The 24739-nt window shown below is 46.3% G+C and overlaps 1 protein-coding gene across 1 annotated transcript in view; it reads right to left on the bottom strand.

Annotated features, from left to right (window-relative positions):
- Positions 1-22875, bottom strand: part of LOC144114094 (uncharacterized) — a 36588-nt gene extending 13713 nt beyond the window's left edge. The window contains exons 1-3 of the mRNA XM_077647585.1: positions 22742-22875; positions 19935-20097; positions 937-1227 (exon numbers count right to left, since the gene is read on the bottom strand). Coding sequence (XP_077503711.1) covers positions 937-1227; positions 19935-20087 — 444 coding nt within the window. The 5' untranslated portion in view covers positions 20088-20097; positions 22742-22875. The remainder of the gene's footprint in view (positions 1-936; positions 1228-19934; positions 20098-22741) is intronic.
- Positions 22876-24739: the final 1864 nt, after the last annotated feature.

The following is a 24739-nucleotide window of genomic DNA, read 5'->3' as shown; positions in this document are numbered from 1 at the left end:
AAGTAAAAGACCTTCCAACTCAACGACTTTATTAACAACACTGCGACAGTTAGTATTTAAAACTCGAAAACAACCTTTTTTAGTTTTGTTCTGTCAGGTGTGCTTGGTAATCCTGTAACGCTTGTTTTCAGTTTTGTCCCAGGCAAATAAAGTCCCGTTCACACTTTATTTATCGAAGAATAACTTGACCTTCGCACCGTTCGACCTTTCCTCTGCAGAGCTTTCCCATAGTTTTTGCTTTATCTGACGAACGCCAAGAGAAAAATCCTCTGAAATCGATATTTCAGAGCCCTTGAGTTTGGGACAGGCTTTCATTATCGATACTTTTTCACGGTAGTCTAAAAACCTCACAATTACTGGACGATCACCATCTTTCTTCTTTCCCAGCCTATGACAGCGTTCAATTCCACTAATGGTTAAATCAAGCTTTTCAAGAAACACACTCTCTTTTATCTTCTTGATAAGATCATCAAATGTTTCAGTGCTCTCTTCTTTAATGCCATAAATTATCAGATTATTCCTTCGACTCCGGTTTTCTAACTCATCAACCTTATTCAAGAGGCTGGAAACATTTTGTTCTAGTTCAGCTATAGTTGATTTCAGGCCATTTACCTCTGTCTTCAATGTACCAAGAGAAGCCATTTGAGTTTCTATGCCACTTATTCGTTCATGTAAGCTAGCTACATTTTTTTCAAGTTTTTCTTGTCTAGTCAGTACATTGTTGATTGATGCAGTTATGTTATTTTGCCCCAAGAGAAGTTGTTGCAATATTTCCTGGTCTGTAGGCCCCGGATTCGACTCAATGTCACCACAGATCAAAAGGCTTATTTTGAAAGAAACAGCAGAGACAACACTTTGTAAGCCAAGTGGGCATGGCAGCAGCAATAGAAAACGGTCATCACTGCGAAAACACTTCATTCGAGAATAATCACTAACCTGCACGATAAAGCAGAACTGATTGAGCATCATGTCCGATGTGCTGCTGCCTAGCCCACTGGTTGAGATGGCCGGGGGACAACTTCTTATAGCCGCAGGTATGTCCACGTGACTTGACGTCACCGATGGGGTGGCAGAAGTTGAAACGAAGAAAGGCTGGACGATCTCGATGACGGGGCAACGGCTGGCTCGTGCGAATGACTTGATGTCTGGTTGATACGGAAGAGCAGCAGTAAATCCTTCTTCAGCGCAACCAAGGGAAGGCTGAACTTGAAGAAAGAGCGCCAAGGCCTGCACGATAAAGCAGAACTGATTGAGCATCATGTCCGATGTGCTGCTGCAACAGTTACTTCCTAAGTATTCTACAGATGAATTAACAAAGAAGAGAAAACAGTTCACCCCAAAGTTGCCAACAGTCTAAATAATATTACTATATGCCTCCAAATGTGCCATGCCAACTATGCCAATAATATGCACGTGCATTTGAGCAAATGGCGTGTTGTGTATTTAAGGCAAAACTACTTGTTGTCTTATGCTTTATCAGCAGGGTTGGCATCCAGAATCTAAAGCTTCAAAGAGGCACCGACATACAGCAAGCGTGGGAGAAACTCATGGTTTTGCTGACGCACCAGGCATGGCAGCTGTGAGAACTATATTCACATACAAGCAATCAGACAGGATGACAGCTTATAAGCAAGCTAGTGGCAAAGATTTCTTTCAGCTGCGCCACAATGTGCACATGCATTTCACTTTCATGGCAGGCTGCAGCAAGGAAATACTACTTAATTAAGAGTTGACCCGACTATTGATGAATATGCACTGCTGGACCACATGATGAATCAGAACATGCATCCCCACAGACCATTCCATTGTTTATACACAGCAGCCAAAATACACTCCATGAACTGTTGACGACACAAGTAAAACAGTCACACCACTACTTTCTCTGTGCTTGCACCAGATGCGTACAAGAGTCCAGTGAGAAGAATGGTGAATGTTGGGAATAGAGCACTGCACGGGCCATAGTTATAGCCCCGGGCCCAGCCTGGGCCTGATACCTTTTACCGCTACCAGCTGGAGCCCAGCCCGGTTTCTCTAATGCCCCGAACTGGCCCGAGCCCGAGGAAGCTCTCGGCTACCAGGGCCGGCCTGTCCCAACAAGTCGGTGGGCCCGGCTCAGGCCCAAAACAACACAAAAGCTGTAAGCCTGCTACAGAAACACAAACATTGTTGTTACTATGAATTTCAGTGAAAAAACATGAGTGGTTGTTAGAACAGAGGTCTAAAATTCTCTAGTGTCTGCTTCTGTTTGAGTTGGTACCTATTTATTTTTTTTGCCCAGAACAAAGTGCAGTGCCCTGAATACCACGCATATAAATTTGCTGAAAATAATCAACTCAAGCCGTTTTCTGTCTCTTAGCTTCGGATTTAATATTCATAAGCTTATGTCAAACAGGCTGTAACGTTGCAATCGGTTCGCCACCGAAACGGAAACGGTCACACGAGACCGCAAAGCAGTGAGGTGTCCTATTGTGTCTGTTCAAACAGCTGCTCATCCCACTGTCACTTGTCTATTACCATCCAGCAATAACAAAATGCAGTAAGATCAACTGGACTTGGATATATTACACAATGAAGATGTTAACTTCTACAGGTCCCACACTTCACTGAAACAGTGTTAATGCGATCATATCTTAGACAATTCATTTAGAAAGCTTTTGTAGAATTAATGGTCCCAAAAAATCGAAAAAAAGGAAGGACTTGAAAGACGAAAGAAGTCTCGTAATTATTATTCCATACATTATAAAAAGTGATCAGCATAATACTGAGACCAAAATAGAGAAACTACACTACACGGGTGCAATTATTACATGCACCCTTCAAGACCCAGATTTCTTCGCATGCGCAGTCTCCCCTATGGTCCGGAAAGCCTGGGGGGTACCACAACTAAGCAAAACAAATAATACAGCAGTTATCAGGAAATACAAGACTGGCAGCAAACAGCGAAGACAGCCTCACAGCTCCTGTTCCTCTCAGGCTATATCCGAGTGAGTAAAGCAAAATGTTGCTTTATTTTGTGCGTGGACGCCGTACTTATGCTTCATGGTTAACGATTTCGCGAAGCTAAGAAGGTGGCAAGCAAAAGTACTGTGTTTGTGCCTTTCGGTGCATCAGAACCAGCGGCGCGAGCGCTTCGTCGTCGTTGGCTTCGGGGCTGGATCATCTTCTTCATTCCAAGTGCCCCGGCGGAAAGAGGGAGCCATCCTGGCGACTCAAGGAGAGGAGACTACGAGGGGGCTATAATACGGCTTCAAGCGGCTGACGTGAACGACGTCGCGGCCACGGCGGCGATGGTCCGAAGAAGGTGTCACCGGTTCGATAATGTAGTTGACCGGTGACGTACGCTCCAAGATGCGGTAAGGGCCGATGTGCTTGGCCGAAAATTTGGACGTATTCGGAACAGAGAGCCAGACCAGTGAGCCAGTGGAGAAGTGAACCGCGGGCGTGTCTTGATCGGAAGCATGGGTACGGAGACCTTGACGTTCGGAGGTGAAGGAGCGAGCCAACTGGCGGCACTGCTCAGCATGGCGGGTGATGTCAGAGAGGGAAGCATATTCCGAGCTGTCGGGGTTGTAGGGAAGGATTGTATCCAACATACAAGAAGGTTCGCGTCCGAATAAAAGAAAGAATGGGGAAAAGCCGGTGGTTGCTTGAGCGGCGGTGTTATATGCATAGGTGATGAACGGAAGAACCTGATCCCAATTGGAGCTGTCGGAGTGAATGTACATGGCGATCATGTCCCCAAGAGTACGGTTGAAGCGTTCGGTGAGGCCGTTGGTTTGAGGGTGGTAAGCAGTAGTGGTGCGGTGGACTGTGTGGCACGCAGCGAGAAGCTCGTGAAGAACTTCAGACAAGAAAACACGGCCGCGGTCACTGAGAAGTTCGCGAGGAGCGCCGTGACGCAGGACAAAGTGATGAAGAAGGAAGAAGGCTACATCGCGAGCAGTAGCCGCAGGTAGGGCAGCGGTCTCAGCATACCGAGTGAGGTGGTCCACGGCGACTATGATCCAGCGATTCCCAGCGGTCGTGAAGGGAAGTGGCCCATATAGGTCGATGCCCACACGATCAAAAGGGCGAGCCGGACACGGTATTGGCTGTAACGGGGCAGTCGAAGGGCGAGGTGTCGACTTCCGCTGCTGACAGGCCGTGCAGGAGCGAACGTAGCGACGAACGAAGTTGTACATGCCCCGACAATAGTACCTCTGGCGTAGTCGCTCGTACGTTTTCAGCGAGCCAGCGTGAGCGCTCTGAGGATCAGCATGGTGGTGTTCACAAATGTCAGTACGGAGATGTCGGGGAATCACGAGAAGCCACTTGCGGCCATCTGGACGATAGTTGCGCCGGTACAGAAGACCGTCGCGAAGGGCAAAATGGGAAGCCTGGCGACGAAGTGCTCGAGGGAAGGAGGCCGTAGAGGGTGAATGAAGTACGTCGAGCAACGATGAAATCCATGAATCTTGGCGTTGTTGATGGGGCATGTCCATGGTAGTGAGCGCTGCGAGTAGGGATACAGATATTGGCGAAGAGGGCGCAGGAGAGGGCAGTGGGGAGCGGGACAAGGTGTCGGAGGGCTTGCGGCCCGATCGGTAAACTACGGTGATATCGAATTCCTGAAGACGGAGGGCCCAGCGGCCTAGGCCCCCTGAGGGATCTTTGAGTGAAGCCAACCAGCACAAAGCGTGATGATCGGTGACGACGGTGAACGGGCAGCCATATAAGTATGGGCGGAATTTTGTTAGAGCCCACACTACGGCGAGACACTCCTTTTCCGTCACGGTGTAGTTCGACTCAGCCTTGGTGAGGGCACAGCTGGCGTATGCAACGACGTGTTCAGGAAATTCGGGCTTGCGCTGGGCAAGGACAGCCCCGAGACTGATTCCGCTTGCGTCGGTGTGCACTTCAGTAGGGGCACTGGGGTCGTAGTGTCGAAGGATAGGTGGTGAGGTGAGAAAACGACGGAGCGCAGCAAAAGCGTCGTCGCAGGCCGAGTCCCACGTAGACAGGTCGGCGGGACCGTTAAGAAGTTTCGTCAGGGGCGCGACGATGAAGGCGAAATTGGGAACAAATCGCCGAAAATAGGAGCAGAGGCCCACAAATCGGCGCACTTGTTTTGTAGAAGTCGGTATAGGGAAGTCAGCGACAGCACGGAGTTTGTCAGTATCGGGCAGGACGCCGTCTTTGGAGACGAGGTGGCCGAGTATTGTCAGCTGCCAGGTACCAAAATGACATTTTTTGAGATTAAGTTGAAGGCCAGCATTGGTGAGGCAGCTCAGCATCTGGCGCAAGCGCTTGAGATGCGTCGGAAAATCGGGCGAAAACACGACAACATCATCTAAATAGCAGAGACAAACAGTCCACTTCAGGCCGCGCAAGATGTTGTCCATCATTCGTTCAAACGTTGCGGGAGCGTTACAGAGGCCGAATGGCATCACGTTGAACTCATAGAGTCCGTCAGGGGTGACGAACGCCATTTTAGGACAGTCGGACTCAGCCATCGGGACTTGCCAATAGCCAGAACGGAGATCCAGGGAGGAGAAGAACTCGGCGTCTTGCAAGCAGTCAAGGGCGTCGTCAATACGTGGTAGCGGGTAGATGTCTTTGCGCGTAATTTTGTTGAGCCGGCGATCGTCCATGCAAAGTCGTATCGAGCCATCCTTCTTTTTAACCAGGACGACTGGGGACGACCAAGGACTGGCGGAAGGTTGAATAATGCCGCGTTGTAGCATGTCGTCAACTTGCTCAGTTATGACGCGGCGCTCGGGAGGCGACACACGGTAGGGGCGCTGACGGAGAGGAGCATGGGTTCCGGTGTCAATGTGGTGCTCGACAGTGGTCGCACGGCCCAAAGAAGTCGACTGGTGGTCAAACTATGAGCGAAACTGGTTGAGCAGGGCAAGGAGCTGCGCGCGGTGAGCAGCATCGAGAGCGCGGTCAATGCAGCGGTAGAAAATGTCCGATGACAAAGCCGGAGTAGCACCACGTGGGGTGAGGGCAGCGACTTCGGCACTGGAGGAGGTTACATCAGTGTCGAAGGAAGAGATCAAAGCAGCGGTTTCAAAATGGCCGAGGCACTCGCCACGGAGCAGGAGAGCGCGGAGAATGAGGTGTTAGAGACGAGGATGGCGGCAGCACCGTGGTGAATGTCGATGACGGCGAAGGGAAAACATAGGTGTCGGCGAGAGGCAAGTACAGGGGAAGGCATGAAGAGAACGGTGGCGTCAAAAACTGAGGCGGCGCAAACAGGGACAAGCACGGCACTGTCAGGGGGAATGTCAGTGTCCTCGGCGACAACAAGCTTAGCAGCACAACGAATCGGAGGCTCGTCGAGGAGCGCATCGCAGAGTGGAGAGAAGACGACGTGCGCACGGGCACAGTCAATGACGGCACTGTGCAGGGAGAGAAAATCCCATCCAAGGATGACGTCATGGGAGCTGGCACGGAGGACTAAAAATTCGACAACATACAAAACATCGGCGATGATGACGCGTGCTGTGCAAGCGGCAGAGGGATGAACGGTATCGGCGCTGGCGGTACGGAGTGAGAGTCCAGAAGATGGGGTTGTAACTTTGCGAAGCGAGCGGCAGAAGTTTTCGTGAATAACAGAAACGGTGGCCCCAGTATCCACAAGCGCAAGTGTCTTGACTCCGTCGACAAAAACGTCAAGAAGGTTCGGCGGGGAAAGGCGAGGACTTAAGCAGGGCGATGAGTGCGCAGTTCGTGCCCCCGGAACTGCTGCTGCTTTGTTTTCCGAATCGGCGCGGACGTTGCGACGCGTCATGGGCGACAATGAGCGGCGGCGAGGCGAAGGCGAGCGGTGGGAAACGTAGGGCTGGCGACCGTGCTCGCGGTCAGGAGAGGTCTCCTGAGGTTGTGGTCCGAAACGTGGGCGAAAGGTACGGTCTGCATCAGGGTAGTCTGGCAGAGGGTGGACAGGCGCATGCAGAGTACGTCAACAGAGGCGCGCGACGTGGCCCGGAAGACCGCAGGCGTAGCATATCGGTCGATTGTCAGCCGTGCGCCAAGGGTTGTAGGTAGGGGGCGTGAAGCGGGTCCGTGGAGCAGCAGGCGCAGGCACCACTTGAGGAACGTACGTATAAGTCTGCGGTCGCGGTGGTCGCGCGACAGCCTCGGCATACGTGAGAGGCACGGGAGTGGGGGCAGGCGGCACTTCAACTAGAGGACCGTAGCTCAACGGAGCAGCAACAGGCGGTGGCGGGGTCGGGGGAAGGCCGACCTGGGGATCCAAGGGGGCTGGTTGTGGAAGAGGAGGGAGGGCGTCAGCGACCGCCTGCGTGATGGCGTGCCGGATCTCAGAGCTGAGGGGGGTCGGTGTCTGATGTTGGCGAGATAGGAGCGAGAGCTGCCGGCCGACCTCGTCCCGCACAAAGTCTTTGATGGTAACAAGTAGATCTGGATTGATGGCCAGGCCGGAGATGGAGTCGGCAGGCGGAGGAGGCCGACGAGCGCAAAAACGTTGCTTGCGCAACTCGTCGAAACTCTGGCAAAGGGTATACACCGAGGTAATGGTGGTGGGACTCTTCGCTAACAACAGCTGAAAAGCATCGTCATCGATACCCTTCATGATGTGTTTGATCTTGTCAGCCTCGGACATAGCCGGATCAACACGCTTGCAGAGGTCTACTACGTCTTCAATGTAGCTGGTGAAAGTCTCATCCGTGTGCTGAGCTCGGACGCGCAGGCTTTGCTCAGCGCGCAGTTTCCGCACTGCAGGACGGCCGAAAACCTCCGCAAGGGTGCTCTTTAGAACGGCCCAAGTGGGAATGTCGGCCTCGTGGTTGCGGAACCAGAGGTTCGCGACATCGCTGAGGTAGAAGATGACGTTGGTAAGCTTGACGCGGTCATCCCAGTTGTTGTGGCGGCTCACCCGTTCGTGTGATTCCAGCCAATCTTCCACGTCCTGGTTGCTATGACCACTGAAGACAGCGGGGTCGCGCTGCCGGACGGCACCGGAGCAGATGACTGGTTGCGACGCGGCGGCGGGCTGTTGACTAGCCTTGGTAGTGGACATTGGGATGGTGCGGCTGCGAAGGTCCACGGTGATGGTGAAAAGGGGAACACAGCAACCTCCACCAAATGTAGAGCGGTTTATTAGCACGATGGAAGCGCCGGCTACGAAGACCTTGGCACAGGCAATCTACGAGGCAGAGAGCCGAGAGACCAGACACAAGCGGCAGTGTTCCATCCAGCACGAGCATTCAACCGGCGGCACGAGCGCTTCGTCGTCATTGGCTTCGGGGCTGGTTCATCTTCTTCATTCCACTTTATTTTGTGTGTGGACGCCGTACTTATGCTTCATGGTTAACGATTTCGCGAAGCTAAGAAGGTGGCAAGCGAAAGTACTGTGTTTGTGCCTTTCGGTGCATCAGAACTTCATCTTTGTAAAGAGTGCTATATATGCTGTTTAGCCTGAATTATTGTTTTCTGCATCATTTTCATTTTTTTGGATGCTCAACCTATCACATGATATTACTGAAGATTAACAAATTCATATTCTGGAAAAAGTAAAAAAATAGCTACAATATTGTCTTGACCTGCAGTTTGTTAACCACATGAGAGCATAAGAAGCGGGCGCTAAGAGAAAGTACGTGCTCACTACACAAGCCTGAGCCTGGCTCAAGCCAGCCCGTCAGTATACAGGCCCGAGTCCGGCCCGGGCTTTCGGGTGAGCCTGAGTCCGTACAGTGCCCTAGTTGGGAGTGCTTTTTGGAAAGGCCTCTCATCGTCATCAGCGTACTTATGTCCACTGCAGGACAAAGGCTCCTCCCATTGATTTCCAATTAAGGTTGTCCTGATCCAGCTGTGACCCCCTTTGGCCAAGCAAACTTCCTGATGATGATGGATTTTATTGGCACAAAGGCGTCTGTGGACAAAGAGTGCCATGACACAAGGTATTTTCTTCTGTCCCACTCATGGTTGCCTTCTCTAGAAATCCACCTCTTTACCCTTAGGGACCATTGGTTACCTCCTCTCTGCATCACATGCGAATGGTCTCGACAAAAACCTATATAACGTTACAAGAATTAGAGAGATTTATGAGACACAGATTTTCAGTACAAGACATCACAAAGGCAGAACAGCAACTCACAAACCAATAAACCAGCACAGGCAGCATAGAGTAAGAATAATTGAAAACTGTCGTTAGTCTGCCCAGCACTGAAGCCAATGAGAATCAGGCATCTGGAAACAATAGGTCTTTTGTTGAAAAGCGTATCATCCTATTCTGTTTAGATACAGGGACCCCATCATTGGTCTCTTCTGGACTTCATTAGATCAGAAAACCTTTTCCATTTAGTATAATCGTCCCTATTCATGACATGAAGCAATAAACACCACTCAAAAATAAAAAAACTGGAAAAAAGCGTTATTGTTCCTTTTGTTCCAAGAGTAAATTGCTTTTGGGAGCCAAGGTAGTATATGTAATCTTGGCAGACCGCTTCCATGAAAATCAGGCTGCACACATGAGAAAGGCAGTGAACAAGCCATATTATGTAGTATTCAAGAGTGGCTGCAAGTATTCTCCCAAAGGCTCTTCTCAGGCACCCTCCCATGATAAGGGTCAGGTGCACCCGACTATAAGGAAGCAGACAGCCATTCTTGCTGAGGCAAAAATCCTCATTCATGGAGAGAAAAAGAAAGCTACTTAACTCACCCAAGAGAAAACGCTTTCTTGCATTCAGAAAATATGGCAGAATGTTGTTTCCAACAGCAAATAGCTACTTTTCGTAGGTGCTACTTCGCATGTACCAACTCAATCTGAGGCTCATGCACTTTGTGCAGCATTCAGAAGTAGAGTAATTCATTTTGAACAGGCAGTGACACAATGAACACAATAACAAACTGGGACAGAGACTGCCCTTTATTTCAGGTACCTTTTTCCCTAAATCTGGAGAATCTAGTTAGTTTGGCGATAGCTGTTCACGTAGATGCACAAGCAACATGCATAATTCAACAAACTTTTCTTACTTTTTAGACATAGAATGTGTGGCTTTTATTATGCATTAAGTGCACAAGAAATTTCTGCTGCTCACACATCACTGCTTGCAACGAAGAGCAAGGCCCTCATTCCGCAAGAGTTCTTGAAGCAACTAACCTTAACAGTGGTGAGACATGCACATGTAGTCATCAGCAAGCAAGCATCTACTGCAAAACAAATGCTTCTCTTATTCACTTCCAATTGGCTCTGTCCAGCATCAGCCACAGCAATACTATCCTAGCAAATTCCCTCTCTCATTTACCCACCCGACTTTCTGCTACCGCCACCTGTTTCTCTTACCTTATATCATACTAAAAGACCATCCTCGTCCACATTACATGTCCTTCTTAAGCTCATTTCCAACTCTTAACTTCTGCTAGGACACCATTAAGTCGAGTTTGTTCTCAGATCCGCTGTTTTAATCCTGTCTCTTAGCTGTAACCCGCATTTTCCTTTTCATAGCTTCTGCTTTTTCTGTAATCTAAATTCAAGCTGCTCATTAGTCTCCAAGCTTTCTCAGTCTCAGTTTGTGAAATAGCCATGAACATGTGGCCTTTGCCTGTGCTTTCTTTCTAGCTACACTAATCACTTCACTCGTCATCAGAACAGAGGCAAGCCCCTTTGACATTCCATGGCATCCTGGATTTCAATGCACTGCAACAACCTAGCATGCCCAATGCCACTGAATGTAGAACAGCACATTATTAACGCCATCCCTTCCGCAGCAGTGGCCAAGTGGTCTGAGCATCCGCCTTGCATGCGGGAGGTGCGGGGTTCGATCCCCAGTGCCGCCAAAGACCCACCGGTGATACAATGGGTGCAAGCTTTCCCCTGGCCTGGTGCTCGGCTAATCAGGGGTGAAATGCTTGGGAAATGGGTCTTTGACCCCACACTGAGTGATTAAAAATACCTTGTGCCATGGCGCTCTTTGGCCACAGACGCCCTTGTGCAATAAAAATCCAGAATCATCATAATCATTAAAGCCATCTTAGTGGGCCCATCTTCAATTAGCACCAAAAGATATGCCAGCTAAATAGCAGTAACCATAAAAAACAATAGTTTGTGGCTTTGGTGGCTGCACCACAAACTTTGCTAACCCATTTCTACATATCACACAGGTTATTAAGCCCTTAGTTTTTCTCACGAGAAAGTCTCTGAATACTTTTAAGCTCAGCAGATGACCTAGGGTGTTGTGTAACTGTTGTTAGGTGTATTCATGCCATGCAGGTACTGTCATTGCAGCTGCCAAGTGATGTTGAAACAAGCTCAGCACTTTAGTCATGAACTACAAAAACTAAACCTAAGTCTTTCAATACTACTTGCTGAAATACAAAGCCTGAAGTCTCAACTAACCATTACCAACAAGACTATTTTTGAACAAAGCAAGTAAGTGAACTTGAGACCCATTCAAAGCTTTATATCCACACGAGTCCAACTTGAAACACTGCAAAATAAGGCTGTCCAAACAGTAACTCAGATTCGTAATTTTGAAGCTTCTATTGATGACAGAGAAAACCGTTCATGTCATGATAACCTGATATATAATAGTTTTCCGCACCATACCCTATCAAAGACATTGTTCGGAGTCAGAATGTACAGTCACTCACCAATGTTGTTACAGACTCAAATATCTCTATCAAACCAAAAGATATAAATGTGTCTGCTTAGCCATTTTGGTCATGACACACCAAAACATAAACATTTCCTAATTGTGAAATTCTCATTAAGACTAAGAATACCTTACTTTAAAATGGAAGAAATCTGATGGGCAATAAACTCAAAGCAGTCTTCATTAAAGTCTTCAGAGTATTGTTGAAGGTATTTCACGCATGGTCCAGAAGGTGCAGAAAGGGTTCCGGCTGTTCACTTAAAGTAAATCTCTCACATGTTAGGGACTAATCCAGACCTTCCAACACTAACAACTAAAATATGCAACTTCCATGTTGGTGGTCACTTTCTCCACATCTGGCATAACGTCTATAACTGAAATTTGGAGCCGCCGCGGTGGCTGAGTGGTTATGGCGCTCGGCTGCTGGCCCGAAAGCCGCGGGTTCGATCCCTACCGCGGCGGTCGAATTTCGATGGGGGCGAAATTCTAGAGGCCCGTGTGCTGTGCGATGTCAGTGCACGTTAAAGAACCCTAGGTGGTCGAAATTTCCGGAGCCCTTCACTACGGCATCTCTCATAGCCTGAGTCGCTTTGGGACATTAAACCCCAATAAACCAATAAACCAGCCATAACGGAAATACCCAAGCAGCGTTCTTCTGGCGGCTTGAACGCCCAATTATCAAGCGTATTCAACTTCGAGGTCTATTAAATTCTTTTTTCTCCAAAATAGAAGTAGTTGCCATCTTGCAGTGTGTTTGAAAAAATGCAGCCATTGATTACACTTAGGTCAGCCAGACGGCAACACTGTCTAGTATATAAAAATCGTCTGATCTTGTCTCATGCCATAAGTATTTTAGATACTCTAAAACATAACTTTCTTGCTCAAAGAACGTTTTTTCCCCTTGTGTGAATGGTACCAAGTGAAATTCGTCATCGACTGAGCCGTGTGACGCAAGTGCACCATGAACGTTAATATTCTGTGGTTGTGGGTGCAACAGTTCAATGAAGGCCAAAAAAAGATGTTCACCGCTATGTCCCCTTCTTTAATATATATTAATGGCCTACCTGCACATGTCTGTTCTAACATTTGTTCTACACATGTCTGTTCTAACACTGCTGGACAAAGGCCTCTCCCATACCTCTCTGAGTCAGCCTGTCCTATGCCAGCTACGGCCACCTTATCCCCGCAAACTTCTTAATCTCATTTGTCAAACAAACTTCCTGCCGCCCTCTGCTATGCTTGACTTCTCCTGGTATCCAGTCCGTTACTCTTAATGTCCATCGGTTATTTTGCCTTCGCATTACATGCCCTGCTCAAGTCCATTTCTTTTTCTTGATTTCAACTAGGAATGTCATTAACCAGCGTTTGTTTCCTGACCCACTCTGCCCTCACCCTGTCTCTTAATGTTACACCTACCATTTCCTTTCTATAGTTCACTGTGTTGTCCGCAATTAAAGTTGAACCCTTTTCATCACCCTCCATGTTTCTGCCCTGTAAGTAATGGTAAGATACAGCTGTTATATATTCTTTTCTCTTGAGGGATATTGGTTAGTTAGTTAGTTATATTGATTTTAATGGCGCAAAAGCAACTATGGCTATGATGCGCCAAACACAAGGTTAGGTTTTTGTTAAATGTTACACTTTTTATAACTAGAGTTTGTTTAAAACATTGGCTTCATTAAGAAACTTAAAAATACTTGAAAGATCAACCAGTGCTTGATCACCTAAAAGCAACTTGGGGTGCAATGGGATGTATTCATTGTAGAGTGTTGTAAAATATTTTTTCCTCAGTTGTTCCAGTTTTGTACATGAAATTAAAATGTGGTTTACAGTGAGTACATCGCCGCACATTTCGCAGAGAGGTTTGTCTTGTTTTGTCAGTAAGAAGTTGTGTGTAAGGTGTGTGTGCCCAATGCGTAGCCGACATAAAATAACTTCAGTGAAACGTTCTTGATGTCTACATGATTTCCATTCTCCTAAAACGGGTTTTATAGAATGCAGTTTGTTGTTTGCCTGTTCTTCCCATGCAGCCTGCCACTTAATTCTGAGTTTACTGTGCACTAATTTCAAAAAATCCCTGTGTGGTATGTTATCTTGTTTTATTTGATCAATTCGAGCGTGTGCTGCGCATGCATCTGCTCTCTCATTACCGACAATTCCAACATGGCTGGGCACCCAGCAGAATATAATGTTATGTTTTTGTTTTTTTTATTTTAATTATGTTATGTATGATGTTTCCTATAATGGGTTCAGCAGCGTTTCTACAGTGCAGCGCTTTGAGCATACTCAGTGAATCGGTGTAAATGACGATATTTTTAATGTTTTCTTTTACTATTTGGTCTACGGCTACAAAGACTGCATAACTCTCGGCAGTAAAAACCAATGCATACTGTGGCAGTCGTATCATTTTTTCATTTTTTTCTTGAATTACTGCACTTCCAACATGACTTTCTGTTTTTGACCCATCAGTGTAAAATTCAGTGAAGGTGTCATATTTTTCTTGCAGTTCAAAGAATTCTTGTAGTATGAGCTGATGTGGCATTTCCTTTTTATGTAAGTGTGTCAGTGTGAAGTCGCACACTGAAGGCAGGCTGTACCATGGTGGTAAATTTTCATATTTTTGTGCAATATTCGGCAGGCCATCCAGTACTCCTAACTCTTCACATTTATCTTCAAAGCGCATTATTAGTGGCCGGATGGATTGTGGTTTATTGTTGAATAATCTTTTGGATGGGCACTTGGTAACAATGGGATGGCAGAGATGTTTAGGAAGAGAACGGGTTTTTAGGACGTATGCGGATGTCAGTGTGACTCTTCTATCCTCTAGTGCAGGCTCATTAGCTTCAATGTAAAGACTGTTTACCGGGGATGTTCTATATGCTCCAGTTGATAGTCGCAGACCAAGATTATGAACAGGGTCCAGTCGTTTCAAGTAGGATGCTCTTGCTGAACCGTATACTATGCACCCATAGTCCAGCTTGGAGCGTACCAGAGAGCGATAGATGTGTAATAGGCATGTTCTATCGGACCCCCACCGTTTTCGCGAGAGCACCTTTAATACATTGAGGGCTTGGGATGCTTTCTTTTTAAGGTTGTTAAGGTGTGGTAGAAATGTGAGTTTCTTGTCAAAAGTGAGTCCTAAAAATTTATATTCTTGTTTAATTGGTAGTGTTGCTTGATTCAAGTATAGGTTGGGATTGAATTGTAGGCCTCGTCGCAATGAGAACAGAACAGCTACTGTTTTTTGAGGAGAGAACTTGAACCCATTTATCTCTGCCCAAGCAGTTAGTTTATTTAGTGTGATTTGTATTTGTCTCTCGCAGGACGATATGCTGGAGGAAGTGCATGCTATCTCTAGGTCATCTACATAAACCGAATACATTATGGACTTGGGTATTACTTTGGCTAACGAATTCATTTTTACTACGAAGAGTGTCGTGCTTAGAATGCAACCTTGGGGTACGCCATTCTCTTGGGTGAAAGTCATGGAGAGAGTTGTTCCTAGGCGGACCCTAAATGTGCGGTTAGCCAGGAAGTCGTTCAAGCAGTTCAGCATCCTGCCTCGGATACCTAGCTCTGCTAGGTCGCGGAGGATGCCGAACTTCCACGTGGTATCGTATGCCTTCTTCATGTCGAAGAAGACCCCGATACACTGCTGCTTGTGGATGAACGCCTCCCGTATGGTGTTCTCTAGGCGGACAATGTGATCGGTGGTTGAGCATGCTTTTCTGAATCCACATTGATATACATCTAATAGTTGCCGAGATTCGAGTACAAAGGTGAGTCTAATATTTATTACACTTTCAAAATATTTAGCAATGCAGCTGGTGAGGGCTATTGGTCTGTAATTGTCAGGACTTGGTGGTTTTCCGGGTTTCAGAAAAGGTACTATTACTGCTTTCTTCCACTCCTCAGGTATTCTGCCAGTCATCCATATTTTATTGAAGAATTTTAACAGTGCCTGTACGGCAGTTTCAGAGAGATGGGCAAGCATATTGTAATGCACATTGTCTGGGCCTGGTGCTGTCTTTTTACCGGAATATAATACCCTATTTAATTCCTGGAGCGTAATAGGCTGGTTGTAGTCTTCCTGCATGCCTGCTCCGAATGGAAGTTTTTGTTTTTCAGCTATAGCTTTGTGTTTCTGGAATGTGTTTGTGTAGTGGGATGACCTTGAGACTTCAGCAAAGTGCTCGCCCAATAAATTGGCCTGTTCTTCCAACGATGTTTGTGTACCGGGTGTTGTCAAAAGCGGAAGTGTGAAGGAAGTATGGTCACCAGTGAATTTACGAACTTTGTCCCACATTTTCTTTGATGGTATTGAACTATTTATAGAGGACACATATTTCTGCCAGGAGGTTTTCTCAGCATTCCTGCGCACGTACCGCGCTCTCGCCTTGGCCCTCTTAAAAGTGAGTAAGTTCTCTGCAGTGGGATACCGACGCAGGGTGCCCCATGCTTTATTTTGCTGTTTTTTTGCAAATGTACATTCTTCTGTCCACCATACTTTGTGTTTCTTCTGTACGAGTCCTGTTGTTTGTGGTATAGCGAGTGTTGCAGCAGATATTATGCATGTAGTAAATCTTTCATTAATTTCATCTATGCTGAGGTCTTCAGAAAATTCTTTATCTAGAGTGGCACTTTCTGTAAAAAGTGACCAGTCGGTGAGGTGAAATTTCCAGCGCCGTGGTCTTGTGGGGATGACTGGAGTGGAAGACGAGAGCCTGATGACAGTGGGCAGGTGATCACTTCCCAGAGGATCATTTAAAACATCCCATTTAAAATCGTTAAAAAGCGACGGTGATGTGAAAGCTAAATCAAGGAAGCTCAGTTTTGCTGAGCTTGGGCAACAATATGTGGCCTTTCCTGTGTTTAAAAGACAGACATTATTCGAGAGGAGAAAATCTTCGATTGTTTTGCCCCTAGAGTCACAGCGTTCGCTTCCCCAAAACGGGGAGTGAGCGTTAAAATCGCCAACTACCAGATATGGCTCCGGCAATTCATTGATCAGGTCTTCTAAATCTTGTATTGTTAATGTGATGTGTGGGGGGAGATATAAAGAGCAAATTGTTATTGTTTTGCAGGTAACGACGCTAACTGCAACTGCCTCAAATTTTGTGTAAAGTTTGATTTCTTGAGCAGGGACGCCGCTTTGAAGGACAATCGCGACGCCTCCCGAGAGTCGATTTGCCTGCTCGCGATCGCGTCTAAAAATGTTATAATGTTTAAGGATATGCACATGTTGTGGACCAAGATTGGTTTCCTGAAGACATAAAACTGTGGGTAACATTGACCCTAAAATATGTGTTACGTCGCTGTAGTTCCGCATAATTCATCGACAATTCCACTGAATTAAGAAAGCCATGTTTATTTTTGGGGTGAGAACGCTAAGGCGTTTACTTATGCTCAGGGCCCGTTATGAGGGGTCTGTCTTTTTTTCGCTCAAGAGAGCTGTTCCGCCGCTGCAATGCGGGCGGACTGGGAGTTGTATCCATCACCTCGCCAAAGGTGCTAGAGGACCGCGCAGCCGCGGTTGTGTTAGTTTCAGGCCTCCCCTGACGGGGGGAAGTCCTGCGGGATGCCGACCCATGGACCGGAGCTCCCTGCTGTGACAATGGCAGGGCAGCTTTCGCTGACCCTGCCTGGGGCGTGGATGGCCCTGCCATAGGCTCGGTGGAAGTGGCCTCGGCAGGTGCCAGAGTGCTGTGTGGTGCTACGCCCCTGCGCACCACATCAGCGAAGTTTGGTTTCGCTGTGAACGAGAATGTGTTGGTTAGTGCAAAACGCCTCCTGGATTCTTTAAATGAAATGTTTTCTTTGGTCTTTATGGTGATAATTTCTTTCTCCTTTTCCAGGATGGACACGCCCTGGAGTACGCAGCGTGGTCTCCTTCGCAATTTGCGCAGCGCAGTGCTGCGTCACATTCCTCTGAATTGTGGTCCTTAGAAGCGCATTTCGCACAGGTTTTGCGGCCGCGGCAACTCTGAGAGCCGTGTCCGAATCTCTGACAGTTGAAGCATCTGCGTGGGTTAGGAATGTAGTGCCTGACATTAACTTTAAGGTATCTGACTTCGATAGTTTCAGGTAATGTGCTTGTGCTGAATGTGAGTACCAGGTGTTTAGTATCTATTTCCTTGTTGTCTTTGCGGAATTTAATTCGATAGACATATGTGACATTTTGGTCGCTGAGACCTTCTAGCACTTCTTTTTCTGTTAGATGAATGAAGTCGTTTTCTGAGATGACACCACGGACGGTATTGAGGGATCTGTGGGCTGTTATGGAGACTGGGATGTCTCCAATAGAGAGAATGTCTGAGATCTTATAGTTTTGGGTATGGTCACGGATTTCTAGTAATAAGTCGCCACTGGCCATTTTCGATAGCTTATATCCGGGGTCCAGTGCATCTGTTAGGCACTTTGACACAAGAAAGGGGGATAGTATTCTTGCCTGCTTTCCTTCTACTGTACTATGTATGACATGGAACTTTGGGAAGGTTGTTTTCTTTTTCGGGAAAAAGTCTGTTGCTTCGTTCCGCCCTCTTTTCAGAGAGCGATCAGGTTTTGAAAGGGGGGGAGCCATAAAGAAAATTTTGTTATTCGGTCATGGTGCCAGCAACCCACCACGGAGTCCAACAAGGGGACGGGACAGGAACTTGAAAGCAAGTCCTGCCCACGCCAGCTGTACACCTCAACTATAACCAAATATGACTCAACTCAGGGTAGTTGGTCACACAAGGTTAACCCTCGCCGCCAGGAAAACAGGAAAAACCAAGGAGTGAGTAGGATATAGGAGAGTTGTGAGACAGAGATAGGAAAGTGAAAGATGGAGAGGAGGATTTTTCCCGGTCGTGTCAGGCCGGAGGTGCCGTCTGCAGGAAGCTGGGGCCAAAGTGGTGTGTTGCCTCCGCCAAGGGGCCTTAAGGGTCCAAACGCTCGGCATCGGCTCAACCACCAGGATCCCCTTTTCCCCGGACACGGCGATGCCACGCACGGCGAGGCGCGGGTGCTCGGGTCCGTGGTGATGCACAGTTCACCATCATCCCCTTGCGGGGATGTCCCTGCGGATGCTCGGGAACCCGCGGTGTCGCCACTCACCGTCGCGACGCCTGCAAGCTGCAGGCGGCCCCCTGCGGGGGAGGGATATTGGAAAACTTCCATTCATGGTCTGAGACAGCCAGCCAAATGAATTCCACCCATTCTTATTCTAGTAAGTTCACTCATGTGATCTGGATCTGTGGTCACTAAGTGCCCTAATTACACGTATTCCCTTACCACTTCCAGCACCTTGCTAACAATCGTAAACTGCTGTTCACTTCCGAAACTGTACAACATTACTCTCGTTTCCTGCATGTTAATTTTTAGATCAATCGTTCTGCTCTAAGCAACTGATCGTGCTTTGCAGTTCATCCCCTGAGTGATTTAGCAAGGTTAGGTTATCAGCAAATCGCAGATTACTAAGGTATTCTCGATTAACTCTTGTCCTCATCTGTTCCCAAACCAGGCCTCTCAACACCTCCTGTAAATAGGTGATGAACAGCATTGGTGAGGTCGTGTCTCCTTGTCTGACACCCTTCCTTATTAAAATTTTATTGCTGGTTTTATGGAGGACTACGGTGGCTGTGCAGCCCTTATAGATATCTTCCGGTTGTTTTACGTAAGGCTCATCTACACCCTGATTCCATAATGCCTGCATGACTGCTGGCTCGGGTTTCGACTCAGTCGAATGCTTTCTCATTATCTATGAAGGCTATATATAGGGACTGGTCAGTGTGTTGCGTGCGCACGTGTGTGAATACCTATAAGAGTACACCGGTTGATGTATTTAACCATCCCTAAAGATGACATTTACCATGAGCAGAATGATGATTACTGGGTGATGAACCTTAATTAAGCCTACCTCTTCAAAGTAGTTTTAGGTCATTGCCTCCTCAAGTTGCTTTTTAGTGCTTCCTCGATTGATAACATCTCCTCTGCACTGCCAGCTGGTGCACTACTTGGTCATATGGCACACACACGCATCATATGCTGCTCACATGAAATAATTGGATACTAAAAACGTCCACCTACGTAATGCTCCACAGCAAGCAAAGTACTTGCATATACCAGACACTCATATATTCCAGACTCGAATATGCACATGCAATGAAGAACCGCCATCAAGTATGTATCCAGTAAATGTATTACAGTCCCTTCAACGCCACGCTACTAAGTTCATAGACTCATAATATTCTATGTGATGGCAGCATCCCTTAACAAAGAAAATAATCTGGCCTGTGAATCTCGCTGTCCATCACCATATCTTTTGCTTATTTCATATGTTTTTCCACAGCTCACCTCATTATGTACCATATCTTGTTCTGCCAGCCAACAGATTTCACCGTATATCCCATTCCTTCCCAGTTGCTCCCATATGTTCCTGCAAAATATTCTTGCAGCATCTTCTTTCCGCAGCAAAGCTGCTGACTGAAATGGCCTTCCTCGAGACATCACTGCTCGTCTAGATGGGAAGAAAGAAGTAATAATTTATCATTCATGAGAAAAATATTGATATCCTACTCCCTATGCAATACAGTAAAAACTCATTGATACGTAAAAAAAACTGCAAGAAAAACATATTATTCGGGAAAACATGATCCAAAGCACCTAATTTTTTTTTAATTTGGCTGTTGAAAGATGTACAAAAACATTTATTGACAAATTCACTTCACAAAAATGTCAGAATTTCTTGGCACAGGATCTGAACATATCCTTTTCTAGCGCTCGCAGAATCCAGTCCGCATTTTCGCTGTCTTAAGCTCGGAAGGAACTTCGTAACGCATCCGGTCCGTCGGCGGCAACGACGAAGGTAACAAAAATCTCTTTCGCGTCAATTTCGGATGCTTCGCCCCTTTGCACCTTAGTACTGCGGGTAAGCCACCGCAACATCACTCGAAAAAAATTGAAAATTGGTTTTTGGGATAGGAAATAGCGCAGTATCTGTCTTACATCTCGGCGGACACCTGAACCGCGCGCCGTAAGGCCTAAGCGATGAGATAAAGGAGGGACTGAGTCAAGAAAGAGGTGCCGTAGTGGAGGACTGCGGAATAATTTCGACCGCCTGGGCACCTCTCCTTTTCGCCTCCATCGAAACGCGGCCGCCGCGGTCAGAATCGAGCTCGGGTACTCTGGATAAGTAGCCAAGCATTATAACCGCAGCGTTTTAGCTTTTAGCTTGTAGAGCTGACGTTCGGAGAAGCCGTAAGCGCTGCCACACTAATTCAGGATTGGTCATAGCTCATGACGTCACAGCATAGTCAACCAATGTGAGTGAGGTATGACGTCAGACATGGCCAAAGAGTCGAGTCGCATGCATCCGTCTCGGAGCATCTTTCTTTTTAAAAAGCGCTCCTTCGCCGCTTCTCTATCCGCCTTCCCCAGCTAGTTCATGCCCCATGTCAGATGACTCGACGCGCCAACCACAGAGCAGTGGAAACGTTCCACATGCTGACTGTTGCGCAGCTGGCACTGGCACCCCACCAGCCCGGCAAACCCCCGAGTATGATTCAGAATCACACGCCATGTCATGTGACAGGGTGCATGACCTGGCTGGGGGGGGGGTAAAGAATCGGCGAAGGAGTGCTTCTCAAAAAAATTGTAGTTATTGTAGTGCTAGCGAATTTCACACAATTGAGAAGATCAGTACAACTCTTAACAATTCACTGTAGGAGTGTGGCAGATACTTTCCAGCCACATTGGGAGTGCAATGGTGCGAGTTATAGGTAAAAACACACCCCTAGGGATGTAATTTTCTTTACAGACCGTATCCATTTTACTTTGCCAAGCTTTGTCCCCAATTTCGCAAAATCGGGAAGATCTGGCTTCAGGTCTCCTGAAATGAAACTTTGAAGTAATGCTAGACCTGTAACTTTTCTTCTTACTGCTAAGGACTGTAAATTATTCTTTAGAATTAATGCACTTGAAGAATCTGTCCTTCTATATTTATCATAAATAAAATGAACTGGTTTTCGCTGTACACGCTCCAGTTCAGCACTGTCTTTTTAATTATGTGGATCTCAGACTGCTCCTGCACATTCAAGACTTGTATTCCGTGATTCTAGTGCTGATGGGAGAATTTCTAAGTTTTCTTTTAATAAACCATAATTTTTTCATTGCGGATTGAGGAGACATTAGAGCAGATGTGAGGACCAAGTAAGTTTGTTAGTGAGGGTTACTCATAAGTATTTATAGCTCTCCACTTCTAAAATAGAAAGGCTGTAAGGTATATAACTACGTTGCCTGGGAACTTTTTTCCTTGTAATTTGTAACAATATGGTTTTATCTTTGTTATTATCCACACCCAAGAACACTCACCGTTCTGTGATTGCTACTATGGTTTTTTTGTAGTGACAAGTATAGTTATAATCACTTATTATGTCATTGAAAACAACACAGTCATCGGCAAACAGCTTTACAGATACATCCTTTTCAATTTGTGCTTGTGGAGTTGCGAAGGAGAGCTAAGTGACTTTTAACGCTGTCGTTTGCGGCTTCCTAAGAGTTAGTTAGGAGTTTGCAATTTTTGAGCAGCATTTCCCAGACCCGGCCCGCTCGTATGCATGTGTGTCGCTGGAGTTTATAATTTATGTCGCGTCCCCGCAAAAACGGCTCTCTTGAGTGCTAGCGCAACGTTTTTATTTTTGTTGTTGTTGGCGGCGGCAGCGGTGGTGGTGGTGGTGGCAGTGGTGGTGGTGCTTCGCCTCCTCGCACCAAGGAACCGCAGAGAAGCCACCAGGGTGGATGATTGCCGCTGCATTTCAGCTTTTCATGTCGCATGCCCTCATGTTTGGTGCACTTATATGTTTGCACGTGTGCGGGTTGGTAAAGAAATGTATTATGCGACCACAATTTGTCAAAATATGAAACACAGAAGCCGGAAAAGCATGTTATCCACTAACATATTCACCAGAAAAAAAAAACAAAAAAAACAGTGAAACTGTATGGGAGATTTTTAATGTCCGTGACTTTGAGCGTACAAACTGGTAAATAGTACGAACTGGGAATGTATCAACGCGGTTTTGCTGTAACTCTAAATGGCGGGATCTGTCGAAATAAAATGATACTAATATGATAAAAGATGGTTCTTAACCATCTTAAGCACACACCCTGCAAATCACAGCCATAAGCTGTAAAAGCACTTGCAGCTGCATCATTCTGATAGGTATGGCTTTGTCTTGGGACTCCACAGATTCTATGTTGAACTAGGCAGGATATGGCACTCCTCCTCATTCCAAGCCTGTTTGCTGCCTGTATTAGGAAATGAAATATGTACAAAACATATAATGAAAATAGTTTTAAGCATTGGAAATAGAATGATGATAACAGTAAGAGCAAGTAATTCGTAAGGTTCACCTCTTTAATGCTAGCCTTTGTCCTTTCAAATTCAAAGGACAATGTGGGTTGTGCAGACAAGAGTCTGAATGGTGGCTCCTTTAGGTTGCATTCATGAGCAGAACCACAAGTGTCTAATATTACCTTAACTGTTATGATCATAGCATATTTACCGTAAAAGAAATGTTAACACTGAGTACAAGCCCAAGTTAGCTATAGAAGCTTCAGAGCTGCGACCTTTCAGCATATTCATGGTCCATCAAAGTAGTGGAGCAGCTAAAGAGATTAGCTGGAAAAACAAAAGTCCATGGTTCAAAACTAGGCAGCATCAGCTATCTTTCTCATCGAGGTGAAACACAGATATCAATGTATATATTACATTCAGCACCATCATCAGCAGGCTACACAGAATTTTTCTCCTGCCTTGCCTACTATACTTAAATTTCTCACGACACTATTGCCTTTGTCCCTTCTACAAACATGTATCTCTGCACACGCCTATTCTAGTCTTTGCACCTTTCAGGCTTTCTGGATGCTTTAGTGCTTGCTGAGTTCTCTTCATGTTAGTACAATTTTTTACTTTGCATAACTACCTTGCACTTATAAATTTTGATGGTTCTGCATATTCTACCTTATCTGAGAGGTCTGAGACTTTCATGCGTTACCACTTCATAGTATGATGCACCTTGTTTCCTTGGAGAGCTTGCCAATATTCTACCTAGCTAGCGTACCTCCCACTTCAACTGAGCACTGCGGAATTATGCTGGGAAGGCCATCACATTTACCCTCTTCATGACAACTTTCCTCCACAATTTATTCAATCCAGGCTGATTCTAGACGTCACAACTGTACAGTCACTACACCTCACCTCCTCTAGTTCTTCTACATCCTGCATGGTGCCACGAAGGGCATTCATTGTGAAGTCTATTTCATTATTTGTCTCCCCACTCAGTCTCTTTTATGTTTATTTCTTGTTTGCATGTTTCTTTCCAACTTCCATACTTTGACTTCGAAGTTGCCCATCAGTACAGTGTAGTGCATTCTTACTTAATTTAAGGCAGAGAGGTTAACCTGCGCTACGATTCTCTAGTATCATGATCATCATCATCAGTCTGACTACACCCACTCCAGGGCAAAGGCCTTTCCCATGTCTCTCCAATTAACTCTGTCCTTTCCCAGCTGCGCCCACCCTATGCCTGCAAACTTCCTAATCTCATCCGCCCAACTAACTTTCTGCCGCCCCCTGCTACGCTTGCCTTCTCTTGGAATCCACTCCATTACCTTTAAGGGCCAGTGGTTACCTTGCCTTTGCAGTACATGCCCTGCCCAAGCCCATTTCTTTCTCTTGATTTCGACTAGGATGTCATTAACATGCACTTGTTCTCTCACCCACTCTGCCTGCTACCGGTCTAATAATGTTACACCTATCATTTTTCTTTCCATGGCTCTAAGTATAAGGCTAAGTATAAGGCTAAGTATAAGGCATAGTATAAGGCTCGAAAGTTACAGCTTAGGTTTACATACTATTTGTTTATAAACCTCTATTTTCCTATTTTATTCATCACTGATATGGCATCTTTACAGTTCCTTTTAACCACCTTGCCAGTTTGACTGGGTGTTGGTGCATAGGCTCGCAGTATCTTCAACTTTCGCTTTTTATTAATCTTGATTATAATGACAACCACCTCCTTATGTACCTGTTATTTAGTGTATGCATTGCATCATTCCTTATAACATTGTAAAGCACTGTGAAGTCCCATTCACTGCCCGAT

Source organism: Amblyomma americanum, chromosome 1 (genome assembly GCF_052857255.1).
Source record: "Amblyomma americanum isolate KBUSLIRL-KWMA chromosome 1, ASM5285725v1, whole genome shotgun sequence".
NCBI classification, from domain to species: Eukaryota; Metazoa; Arthropoda; class Arachnida; order Ixodida; family Ixodidae; genus Amblyomma; species Amblyomma americanum.
This window is presented reverse-complemented; position numbering and strand designations above follow the sequence as displayed.